General features: G+C 43.1%; 1 protein-coding gene across 3 annotated transcripts in view; it reads left to right on the top strand.

Annotated features, from left to right (window-relative positions):
• Positions 1-13391, top strand: part of COL4A4 (collagen type IV alpha 4 chain) — a 139802-nt gene that overhangs the window by 6038 nt on the left and 120373 nt on the right. For all 3 annotated transcript variants that reach the window (XM_047773662.1, XM_047773663.1, XM_047773661.1), the window contains exon 2: positions 11046-11218. In XM_047773662.1, coding sequence (XP_047629618.1) covers positions 11163-11218 — 56 coding nt within the window. In that variant the 5' untranslated portion in view covers positions 11046-11162. The remainder of the gene's footprint in view (positions 1-11045; positions 11219-13391) is intronic.

Raw genomic sequence — 13391 nt, 5'->3', positions numbered from 1 at the left:
GGTTTATTGTTGAGTCCTTATTTATTTATTTATTGCTTTTTACGGCTGCACCTGTGGCATATGGCGGTTCCCAGGCTAGGGGTCCAATTGGAGCTACAGCTGCCGGTCTATGCCACAGCACAGCAACACAGGATCAAGCTGCGTCTGTGATCTACACCACAGCTCACGGCAATGCCGGGTCCTTAACCCACTGAGCAAGCCTCATGGTTCCTAGTCAGATTCCCTAATTTAAATCTCTGCAAGATTTCAATTTTTTGAAATCTATTGAGACTTACGGTCTATCATATAGTTAGTTTATCTGGCAAACATACCATATCCATTTGAAAAAATATATATTCTGCAGTCGTTGGGTCTAGTGATTCATGTATGTAAACTAGGGCAAAGGAGTTGATAGTGTTGCTCAGATCTTCTGTGCCTTGAGTAATATTTTCTACCTTGTTCTATGAAATACAAAGAGAAGAGTTAGACTCCAATTATATTTGAGACCTCGTCTTTTTCTCCTTTTCGTTTATCTGTTTTTGCTTTATATATTTTGAAATTCTGCTATTAATTCCATATATTTATAATATTTATAGACCTCTGATATATTGACTTTTTGATAATTATTGTGTCATTTTCCATCTTAAAGTCTATTTTACATGCTATTAATATAGCCAGTCTTGGAGTTCCTGTTGTGGCTCAGCAGAAACGAATCTGACTAGTATTCGTGAGGACACAGGTTCGATCCCTGGCCTTGCTCAGTGGGTTAAGGATCCCGCGTTGCTGTGAGCTGTGGTGTAGGTTGCAGACGCAGCTGGGATCTGGCCTTGCTGTGGCTGTGGTGTAGGCCAGCGGCTACAGCTCTGATTCCACCCCTAGCCTGGGAACCTCCATGTGCCTCAGGTGTGGCCCTAAAAAGACTATATATGGCCAGTCTGCTTTTCTTTTGCTTACTGTTTGTGTGGTATATAATTTTTCAGCCTTTTACTTTCAATCTATTTGAGTCTTTTTATTCAAAGTGTGTATCTTGTAGGCTCCATATACTTGGATTTTTCTTTTTTCTGTTTTAAGACTGTCTTGCCTTTTAATAGTTTTTAGTATGTTTTCATGTAGTTTATATAATTATTTTTAGGTCTGTCCTCTCTCTATTTACTTTTTATCTGTTTCATCTGCTTTTGTTGTTGTTGTTGTTCTTTCTGGGATTCTTTTGTTTAGTCAAATATTTTTTAGTGTTCCATTTTAATTTTTGTTGACTTCTAGTTATAGCTCTCTGAATTTTTGTTAGTGGTTGCTTTAGTGATTATAATATGCATCTTTAACTCTTCCCAATTTATTTAAAAGTAATATTGATTTGCTTCAGGTAAATCAAATTCATTTTTGCATCTATAGTGTAGCATGGAATCTGATACAAAATAGGAAATTGACAGATAGTTCCTCATTGAATAATAATCATAAGTGTTTATTTATGTTGTATAAAGGTATATGGAGATAATTCCCAAATTTTTTTCCTTTGGATGAATGCCAGTCTAGTCAATAAAAAGCCACTTTAAATTTTAAATATTATTACATATTTAATGGATTTGAATTTGCAAATCCTGTAATTTTCACCTGTACTCAAGATTTTATGTATTATTTTATTTTTCCCCCTATGCTTTTGTTAAAAAATTTTCAATGTAGGAGTTCCTGTTGTGGCTCAGCAGGTTAAGAATCTGACATAGTGGAGTTCCCGTCGTAGCTCAGTGGTTAACGAATCCGACTAGGAACCATGAGGTTGCGGGTTCGGTCCCTGCCCTTGCTCAGTGGGTTAAGGATCCGGCGTTGCCGTGAGCTGTGGTGTAGGTTGCAGACGCGGCTCGGATCCCGCGTTGCTGTGGCTCTGGCGTAGGCCGGTGGCTACAGCTCCGATTCAACCCCTAGCCTGGGAACCTCCATATGCCTCGGGAGCGGCCCAAGAAATAGCAACAACAACAACAACAACAAAAGACAAAAAAAAAAAGAATCTGACATAGTGTCTGTGAAGATGTAGGTTCGATTTCTGGCCTCGCTCAGTGGGTTAAGGATCCAGCCTTGCCTCAAGCTGTGGCATAGGTTGCATCTGAGTTTCATCTCAGATCCGGTGTTGCTGTGGCTGTGGTATAGGCTGGCAACTGCAGGTCTGATTCCACCCCAGCCTGGAATATCCATATGCTGCAACTGTGGCTCTAAAGAGACCAAAAAAAATTAGTATAGACCCCTACTTATCCTTAATTTCTGAAGTCTCAAAAAAAAATCTCATTTTCAAATTTTAGTAGGGAAGCAGTCTTACTTTAATAGTGGAATCCTTTACGGCTTTGTGAAACTTCCAGTTGCTGATTGTCTTGTCCACTCTGCCCATATGACACCTGCATCCAATACATGCACCTTCTCTCGGCTTTGCTCAGTTATTTTCCAGTGTGTAAAGTCGCCACTGAACCTGGCTGTATTTTACGGTCTGTAGCAGAGTATGTGATGGCTTAGCTCTGCAGCCCAGGTTTCAGCAATGCCCGTGAATCTATTATCAGGTTCCAGAGTGGCAGAGGCATTCCTAGTGGAGTCTAGTTCCAAGTCTTGTCCTTTAGGGAAAACCCGCTGAGGAGACTCAGGCTCTAGAACCAACTCCTGCCAAAAGCAAGGCAGATGCGGGCAGCGTTCTGGTTGATAAAACCAAATGCCAACCTTTTCCTAGTGTCTGCTCAGGGTCTGCTTATGTTAACTCTGATTCCAACTAGACGTGTCCTCCTGTGTGCCCTCTACACTAAAGGCAGAATCACCCGCTCAATAACTTCTCCTGATGTTTAAAAGGTACTTTAGGAGGGACTGGCGCAGTTTATTCCTCTTTCTCATTTCCCGAGGTCATCCTCTCTTCCCAGATCAGGTGTCCCCATAGCCCCCCTGAGGTCTGCCAGGCTTGTCTCAGTTCCTGTCTTCTAACCCTTCTCTTAATTTATGGGGAGCTCCTTTTGCCTGCAGGATGAATTAGGAAGGCAGGAAATAAACATTTTATTGAGCTGCCACCACATGCCAGGGACTGCGCTAGGCACTAATTTTAACTCAGTGTGGTTCTCTCCAGCATTAATTTTACACAGGGAGAACTCAAGAGGTCAGGGCGGGGGGTACACATGTGCTCAGGGTTATACTGATAAGTGATCAAGATCTGGACCCAAATCTTTCTAACTCCAGAGTCCTGAGAACACAAGGTACCAAGAGAGAAAGACAGCCGTCTCTGTGGAGAAGGAAAAAAGTCATCAAAGGCAAATGCCAGCCTCCCTTTATGGTTGGTGGCGGGGGGGAGGGGTGACCCTTCCTCATGGGACCAAGGGATGTCACTGCCAGAGCTTTTCCCCAAAGGTAGTTCCCAGAAGTCCCGGAGGGTTCCAACAGAGTCCCTTCAGCCCTGCCCAGTGAGGAAAATCACAGACCAATAGAAACTTGGGGGAGTAGTGCTTTTGGCAAGAGACATATGCATAGCCAGCTGAGTCAAGAATGTCATTCTTCACTTGGAGGTGAAGTGCACACCCAGTTTGAGAATCAGTTGCATGTTTGTGGAACATGCATCACCTCCATGTATTTCCCACGTGATGACAACATGATTGTTGTCAAATTTTCTGTTGATGTTGGGAGGAGACCTCATGGAGAAAATGATAATAATGGCCTATGGTGGCAGAATGATGGGTAACCTGAAATACGGTCCCTCTGGCTTTGGACCAGCCAACTCAATTCCAAGGTCAACTGAGGACTCGGTCGTACTTTCAAACAGTTCAGTTGAACCTAGAGGGAAGGCAAGGTGGGGGCGGGCTTGGCTGCAATCCAGCAACATTCTGGTCAAGTTGGAACTTAAAGAGACTCTCAAGAATTTACTTGAGTAGTTCTCAAGTTTTACCCAGTTCTTTCTCAGAGAACATGAAGCTCCAGCCACATTCCAGTGGCCCATGGACCACACAGATTCATGACTTGCTTTAAAAGCCTTGTGATGTTTGTTGAGATTGACTGTTTTTGTTAAAAAGCTCAAATTAAGCTGAAGGTTTTGATAATCTGCAGGTAGAGTCAACCCAAAGATACGGGATTTTAGAAAGTAACCAACTTGAATGTTGGGAAAAGTCCAGGTGATCTCTTAATAGGGAAAGTGTGAGCCTTAAAGGAGATGTCCAGCCATCACGGTGGACTAGACATGCCATTCTTTTTCTGGGAGCCTTTTTCTTTTCTTTTCTTTTCTTTTCTTTTCTTTTCTTTTCTTTTCTTTTCTTTTCTTTTCTTTTCTTCTCTTCTCTTCTCTTCTCTTCTCTTTCCTTGCTTCCTTCCTTCCTTCCTCTTTCTTTCTTCCTTCCTTTTTTTTTCTTTCTCTTTTTTGGGCCACACCCTTGGCATATGGAAGTTCCCAGGCTAGGGGTCAAATCAGAGCTGCAGCTGCACGCTTACACCACAGCCACAGCCACAGCCACATGTATCTGAGCTGTGTCAATGACCTACACCACAGCTCAGGGTAACACCAGATCCTTAACCAACTGAGCGAGGCCAGGGATTGAATCTGTATCCTCATGGATACTAGTTGGGCTCATTACCACTGAGCCACAAGGGGACCTCCTGAGAGTGTTTTTCTAACCCCTGAGGCTTCTTGCTTATTTCTTTACAAAAGCTGAGCCTTTAGGAAGTCTATTTTTGGAAAGATAAAGGTATATACAAATAAGTGGTCAGACTATTTAAAAAAATTAGCCTTGGAAAGAGGGTCTTCAAATAGCTCAGTGTCAGAAAGTTAAAGGAAAGAACATGCAGTCATTGACTTAGTAGGAAATGACTTGACCGAAAGAACAAACCTTATTAGAGAGAGCTCAAAGAATTATGTTATTTGAGAAAAGAAGACATTATATTTCTGCTACCTTTTGTGCCTGGCAGATTATCAGTCTCCTGTTTATCTCATCCTCCAATTTTTGCCATTCCCCCACCCGCCTACCCAGCCTCCAATCAATGAGAACCTCAGCAGGGTGTATTTCTGTTCAAGATTGGGTTGCAGAGAAAACACGTTTCCCATGGTACAGATAATGATTTGGAAAATCTCAGATCCTGCTCCCAGACCCAATATTTGGAAAACACCAGGCAGAGACTCATAGGGAGTCCCAGGGGAATTGGAGTCCAGGAATCTTTCACAAAGCATTGCAGGGAAAAAAATTATCCCAGGGGAGTGCCCGCTGTGGTGCAGTGCATTAAGAATCTGACTGTAGCAGCTCTAGTCAATGTGGAGGCCTGGGTTTGCTCCCCTGCCTGACACAGTGAGTTAAAGGATCCAGCTTTGCTGCTGCTGTATTGTATGTAGGTTGCAGCTTCAGCTCAGATGCAGTCCCTGGCCCAGGAACTTCCATGTGCCACAGGCCTGACCATTAAAGAAAAAAATATCCCAGGGAGTTGGAGGGAGGGAGCACAATGACACCTGCTGAATATTCATGGTAGAAATGGCTGATAGAAATTCATTGCTGGGCAGGAACCTGTGGACTCGAGTCAGTGAGTGATATGGATGTCAAAGACGCAGGGCACCTATGTTCAGCTTCCCTTTTGGGGTGTTGCCCCCTAAAACCAGCTGCGATGGGGGGAGTGCTTTCTTTGTCAGACTCTCTCAGCTGCACAGGTCAATTTGCGCAAGAAAAGGGAATTGACGACAAAACTGCATAAGAAATGAGAGGATTCTCTTGGGAATGAGCTAGTTTTTTTCATCCTCTCATGAGACTCTCTGTCTTTCTCGTTTGCATTTCCCTCTCTCAAAAACAGCTTTTGAGGATTACTCAGCTTATCTGTTTCCTCTGAGTTCAGGCTGGTACTTGACCTTGACCGGTCCCGGTGTCCTAATGCCCAGCTGTCCTTAGATCATCTCTGGATACATCCTTCCTCCTTCATCTCCCTTTCTTCTCTCAGGGTCCTGATTTCAGCTCTCCAAGAAAACTGATTCTGAATTTTTTTTTTTTTTGTACCATCCTCCAGCCCAGGGTTCTGCGTGCCTAAGTCAAGCTCTTGGTTGGGGCAGGTGGTCATCCTGGGGAGACAGAATCAGGTAGTGAAAACCTGGCCATGCCCCCACTTAGCGGGGCTGAAAGAGGGGGCTCTGATACAGCGCTCCCTTCATGAGAATAATAGCTGGGGAAATAAAGCTTGCTTTTTTTTGGAGGGGGGGGGGCTTTTTGTGGCATATGGAAGTTCCTAGGCTAGGAGTCGAATTGGAGCTACAGCTGCTGGCCTACACCACAGCCACAGCAACTCGGGATCCAAGCTTTGTCTTCAACCTCCACCACAGCTCACGGCAATGCCAGATCCCTAACCCACTGAGGGAGGCTAGAGATCGAACCTGCATCCTCATGGATACTAGTTAGATTTTGTTTCCACTGCGCCACAACGGGAACTCCAAAGCTTGTTTTTTTGAAAGGTACAGAACTTTAGCCCAAGTTTCCTAGGCAGGCAATCTCCCAATGCTAATTTTTGCAAATGTTTTAATAGCATAGCATTTGGGTTGTTGAGGCTTTTAAAAAAATTTTTTTTTAAAATAGACTCCAGTGGAAACACACTCCCTTGGCCAATCCCATGTGATGACAGCCTTTTATTTATTTATGAGAAGAGAGGTTAGAGGGATGCTCTCCTGAGTGATGGGGTATTTTTGTGGTGCTGTCAAAAGTGTAAGAGAGAGCTGTACACACTGCCGTTCATGCCGTCCCGCTGATGGCCACATTGTCCTCTGCTCAGCTGTGACCATCTGAACCCTGGGCACAACAGCCCTGACATCTCTGCAATGCATTCATGGCTTTGTTTTCCAGCTAGGCAGATGCGTGGGATGAGTGCAGAGTCATCTGAGGCTGGCTCCAGGTAAAACTGTGAACAAGGCAGTTGTTTTACCTTTGGCAGCTCACCTAAAGCAGAGAGCTCCAAACTGAGGTACCTGTACCCTTGGGTGACCAAAAGATTCTAAGGGGTTTCGCAAGCAGTGTGGAAAGTTAATTAAAATAAGGACTTTCCAGATTCTCAACTGCTATAGATAGTCTTTGTTAGACTTCTTCTATCAGAAAATGAGCTTTTGCTCCAGGTTCCTACTTCCCCTTTCGTAAAGTTCTTTCTACTTTTCAAAAGGAAGTCATCCCTCCATCCGTCCCCATCTCCCCATCCATCCCAAAGATTACCAGCCTGCTTGGTCCAGATTGTTTGTGGGGCCAGATGAAGGGGGGTGTACGTGCAGGTGCTGAGAACAGAAAGCATCAATCTCCTGGGCGCCACACTCCCTGAAATTTCCCACTTTTTGCTTTTATCGCTGTAGAAGGAAGACTGTTCATTGGTAGAGCATTCATAAATGATTATTGATGATATATTCTATATTGCTTTTGATGGACAAATCAAGAGAAGTTCTAAGAATTGAGTGACATTTGTGTCACAAATTCCTTCCATAAACAACTTCCTAATTTTGTGAATAAGGTTTGTTAGGATTTACAGCTTTAAAAATTAAAACGGAAGTAGGACGGTTGCTGAACCTCTCTTTCCAGTAAGATGTGTTATTAATCTAGAGCTAAATAAACTAGATGAAAAACAAAAATGCTAGTTCTTCCGTAGTCAATGACATTTCCAGTATGATTTCACTTTTAATGTTTAGTCGTTTATCAAGATTCAAATTTATTTACGTTTTTGATTAATTATGTACTACTAATAATCATAACGATAAACCAATCCAGGAGAAAAAAATTCTTAAGACACAGAGATTTGTGATCCTAAGAAATAAAAAGTTACTGAATGTATATACATGTTTTTGTTGCAGAGAAATATGGGAGAGTAATCAATATGATTTTCAAGTATAAAATTATATTGCACTAGGATATATGTGGGGCAGTGGAAGGTAAACATAAATTCAAGAAGAAAAATACTGTTAAAAACTGTATGAACATATTTTAGATTGATGATGATGAAAGACAGATTGCCTGACATTGTGGTTTGGAGGCTTCCTCTACAATGGTGCTGCAGCAGTTTCATTTTATAGGAAACCATTTACAGTGTTCCAAATTCTACTCTCTGCAATAAAAAGAATAAAGCTTTTAGATATTAAATGAAAACAAAAGAATAGGGGGTTTGCCTAGATTTTTCAAAATTCTTGCGGGAGTCTGAGAGCAGAAAAATCTGAAGGCTGCCAACCTGGGGTGTCAGTTGAACAAGGAACACGTGCTTAAGTCCAGAAACCCCAATCTTCCCTATATTAGCTCCATAACTTTGTACAAGTTACCTAAACTGATCCAGTGTGTTTTTCTCTTTCTTTTTTTTTTAAATTAGGGCTGCACCTGCAGCATACGCAAATTCCCAGGCTAGGGGTTGAATTGGAGCTGCAGCTGCCGGCCTGCGCTGCAGCCACAGCAACGCAGGATCTGAGCTGCATCTGCGACCTAGGCCGCGGCTCAGGGCGACACCGGATCCTTAACCCACTGCGCGGGGCCAGGGATTGAACCTGAGTCCTCAAGGATACATGCACCACAACGGGAACTCCCAGTGTGTTTTTCTTACACAATGAAAACAATACTTTTCTTACTAAACCGTGGTGAAAATAACTGACTTGACGTGGGCAACACTCTTAGCAGAGGGTCCCACGAACAATCAGGAAGTGTTGGCTTCTCATTACTTCCTCCAATGCCGTTATGATTTTTCTCTCCATCTGCTTCTTTCTCCCTTCTTCTTCCTCTTGTGAAGTCAAAATTCACCTCATCTTACATTCCCCATGTAATATATTCAATTCATATTCTGAAGGTCCCAGACTGTCTCCTATAAGTCCATTCACCCAATAAGTGAATATATTGAGCACTTGCTATATTCCAAGCACTATTATGGGGAAGAAAATCAGTGAATAAAAAGACAAAAGCCATCTTCTCATGGAGCTTATATGGTAACGAAATGCATGGTGATGGGAATGCACTGGCTGTTCCCAGCACAGCAGTGTCCTTCCATGTCGCAGGGTCCCCTGACCAATGGGAGACCAGTCAGGCGTCTGCAGATTGGTTCAGCCGTCCAGCCAGCCAGCCAGCCAGCCAGCCAGCCATTCAGTTAAAATGTACTGAGAAACTCTTAGGTGTTGGGGTCACCATCAGGCATTCTTCCTCTGAGAGGTGACCACAGCAATACTCCCTTTGAATAAAATCCCCTTGATGCACCCCTTTATCACAATATTCGTGGAGACTAATTGCATCATTATCTGTGTTTTGGTGTTAAAAAAATCTATGTACTCAAGGAGCTCCCCTCAGGGCTCAGCGGTCAGCGAATCCGACTAGGGACCATGAGGCTGCGGGTTCCATCCCTGGCCTCGCTCAGTGGGTTAAGGATCCGGCATTGCCCTGAGCTGTGGTATAGGTCGCAGCTATGGCTCCAATTAGACCCCTAACCTGGGAACCTCCATATGCCGTGGGTGGGGCCCTGGAAAAGAAAAAAAAAGACAAAAAAAAATCTAGGGACTCAAGGTGATTTTGTTTCTCCTTGGTTTCAAAGCTATCATGGAATGTTGTTCTACCACTTACTTGGAAAACTAATCTCTCATAAATACAGCATCGAGTTAGTTTATCCAGATTTCATCCAGAAATTTAAAAAGAGCTTGTAGCATTCTTCATTCTCAGTGTCTTTCTCTCTACCCAGTTCTTACAGGTACAGGTCTTCAGAGAAGCCAAAGTATTAAAGATAAAACATTTCAATTCTTTGAAGCCAAGAGATCGTTTATCAAAGTATACAGTTCTTTGAGTCAAAATATTTTTTTCTTTTTAAAAATTGAGGTTAAGGTCACAAAATACACCATTTGAACTCTTCTAAGGTTTATAGATTCAGCGGTTTTAGGGTTCTTATAATCTGGTGCAGCCATCACCACTGTCTAATCCAAGACCATTTCCATCGTCTCAAAAAGAAACCCTGGGCTTCCCAACTCCTCTCCTCCCAACCCTGCTAATTACTAATCAGGTTTCTGTCTATGTGGATATGCCTGTTCTATTCTGGACATTTCACATGCATGGATTATATCGTATGTGACTTCTTTCACTTGGCATAACTTTTCCAAGGGTCATCCATGTTGTATCTTGGATTGGTACTTTATTCCTTTTTATGGTCAAATAGTATTCCATTCTATGGAAATAGCGTGTTTTGCTTATCTATTCATCAGCTGAAGTGGGTCGTTCCCACTTTTTGGCTATTACAAATAAACCGCAGTGAATATTCACATATAAGCTTATGTGTGGACATATGTTGTCAGCTCTGTGGGGTATGTACCTGGAATGAATTTGCTGGTTCATATCGTAACTCTTACGTTTCACTTTTTGAGGTCCTGCCAAAATGTTTCCCACAGCAGTTGTACCATTTTACATAAAAACATGTTTATATGTATTTGCTGTAAGTAGGCAAAAATGTGTATTTATTTTTTTCCTTTATAGGGCCACATCTGTGGCATATGGAAGTTCCCAGGCTAGGGGCCAAATTGGAGCTGCAGCTGCCACCCACAGCTGCCTACAGCCACAGCAATGCCAGATCCAAGCCACGTCTGCAACCTATACCACAGCTCATGGCAACCCCCAATCCTTAACCCACTGAGTGGGGCTAGGGATCGAACCCCAATCTTCATGGATACTAGTCAGATTTGCTACTGCTGAGCCATAATGGGAACTCCAAAGTATATATATTTTTAATACTACGGGATTTCTTTTTTAGTTTTAAAAAAATTTTTTTAAAAAGTGCTTGACTCAATTTTAGCTTGGATTCTTGAGGGAAAAGACTAAATAGAAGAAAATTCCACTTAGCAAAATGAAGCAAGTGATTTTTGTACAAACATTAGAAATGTAAATCTTTTCATTTCTCAAAAATACATTGATAACAGAAAGATGTATCTTTACATCTAAGAATAAAAAATATGTATTCAGTTTAGCCATCACTGAGGAAAGATTATGTCAAAAACACTATTGAAGTTCCCCTTAGAAAATATTTCCATTGCTAAGTCTGAAGAATGAAAGTAATTATTTTCAACCTTGTGATGAATGCTGCGTTTTAAGTGATATATTTATATTTAACATATGCAGACTTTAAACCCAGGACATAGAGCCCTCACTTGTAAACAAGAGTCTTCTGGAAGAGAAGAGAAGAGTGGCAGAATTTTTTTTTAAGTACCAAGACTTAACTATGAAGTAATTGTGCACATGGCCTTGGTAAGCTGCTCTTTCAGGTGGATCAAGCCCTTGGCCGCAGATTCCTGGTGAGTGTCCTCAGTACGACCACTGGCTTTCATTTAATAATGTCTCTTAAATGTTGGTTCTATGGGTGTAAATGATCTGAATGCTTCCGTGTCAAAAATCCAAATTATTCCAGGAATCTATGGATTATTGTCTGCTGCCATTCTGCACTTCATTTTTATTATTAAACAGCAATCCTTCGGAGCTCCCTCGTGGCTCAGTGGGTTAAGGATCCAGCATTGTCACTGTTGTGGCTCAGGTCCCTGGTTCGATCCTTGGCCCGGAAGCTTCCCCATGCCGCAGGGGCAGACACACAAACACACACATACACACACACAACAGCAGTCCTCTCTATTCTCCCTCAGTTGCACCCACATGACCACCCAATGGGAGGTTACACTACACAAGGTCACCAATTCTTGCTCTTCTACTCACTAGGTTTGAGTAGCAAAAACTTTCCCATAAATTCATAGCAGCAGGGTCCCTATAACTAGTGGAGTTAGGACAATGCACTTCAGGAATGTGGTAGGCAGAATAACGACCCCCAGAGATGCCCACATCCTAATCACTGGAGCCTAGGAATGTCTCCTTACGTGGCAAGGATAAATTATGGTTGTAGGTGAAATTAAGTTGCTCATCAGCTGACCTTACAGTGGGGACATTATCGTGGATTATCTGGGTGAGCCCAGTATAATCATCAAGGTCTTTAGAAGTGAAAGAGGGAGAGTTGAGAAGGACATGTGACAAGGCCAGCAGAGATCAGAGGGGTGCAGCTGGACAGATACTCAGTGGATCAGTGCTGGCTTTGAAGGTGAACATGACCACGAGCCAAGGAATGCAGGCAGCCCCTAGAATCTGGAAAAAGCAAGGAAACTCAGTCTCCCTTGGAGCCTCCACCCAGCACAGCCTGCCAACACTTTGATTCTTTTGCCAGTGAAACCCATGTCAGGCTTCTGACCTTCGGAACCGTAAGAAAGAACATCTGAGTCGTTTTAAGCCACCAAGTTTGGGACAGTGCATTACAGCAGCAGTAGGAAATGAATAGGAGATTGCTCGAGTTAAGACAGGGAAGTGTTAAATAGTGAAAAATATGAAAAGTTTTGAAGCTGATGAACACATATCAATGGTCAATGAAGGAGAGAGGCTGTTGAGAGGAAACCATTTATTTCAGAAGTGCAGCCAGGTCTTATCTATTTAGAGCCAGTGTGAAGGAAACTACAAAGTAATCTTAATTTCAAAGCCTTCTTTAAAGAAAAAGAGGGGTTGCCTTATTTTTAAATATACGCAGCAGCAGGAGGAACAAGCAGAGGGAAGAGAGTTAAAAACAGTAACCAGAGTCCAGATCTGTCCTGAACCGGCTTGGAGCCCCTCTGCCTGCAACCTTATCGGACGCTTCATCCAACATTTCCGAGCCGTTTGCTCTTGTGTAAAATATGGAAATACCTACCCTGACTACAATTTTTTTTTTCTTTTTACAGCCTTACCTGTGACACATGGACGTTTCCAAGCTAGGAATGTAATCAGAGCTGCATCTGCAGCCACAGCCACAGCTGCAGCAATGCTGGATCCAAGCTGCATCTGCTTCCTCACCGCAGCTTGTGGCAACACCGGATCCTTAACCTACTGAGCGAGTCCAGGAGTCGAACCCATATCTTCGTGGGCACCCTGTCTTGTTCTTAGCCCACTGAGCCACAATGGGCACTCCCCTGCCTACTATTTTAATGAGACTAGATGGACAGAGGCCAAAATTGCTGTAAGAGGTATCCCGTTCGTCTTTACAAAGGTCCAAAGAGATAAGGACTTGATTAACCGACAGTAGTTGTCAGTAGTTTGATTTATTCCCTGTATTTAATGTCCCTCTTTAAAATTTTCTTAATTTACGCTGTTACTGCACTGAGATGCCAACCTGGCCTTGACTCGACTTTCCATGAATTCCAAGAGAAGGGGTGCCAGCTTCTCATATCCTTACAGGGCAGAAGGAGGGCGGCTACAGAGCTCCCCTGCTCCCTGTTATGAGGGGAATAATCCCATTGGCCGGGACTCCAGCCCCATGAGCCAATCAATCCCGGAAACCTCCACCTCCTCCTTCTGTCCCACGGAGGTTGGGGTTTCACCATATGAACTTGGCCGGGGCGCGGGTGGGAGGGACACCCACATTCAGTTCTTGCTGCTCGCATCTCTCGTTGTTACATTCGT

This window comes from Phacochoerus africanus, chromosome 3 (genome assembly GCF_016906955.1).
Source record: "Phacochoerus africanus isolate WHEZ1 chromosome 3, ROS_Pafr_v1, whole genome shotgun sequence".
Classification (NCBI taxonomy): domain Eukaryota; kingdom Metazoa; phylum Chordata; class Mammalia; order Artiodactyla; family Suidae; genus Phacochoerus; species Phacochoerus africanus.
This window is presented reverse-complemented; position numbering and strand designations above follow the sequence as displayed.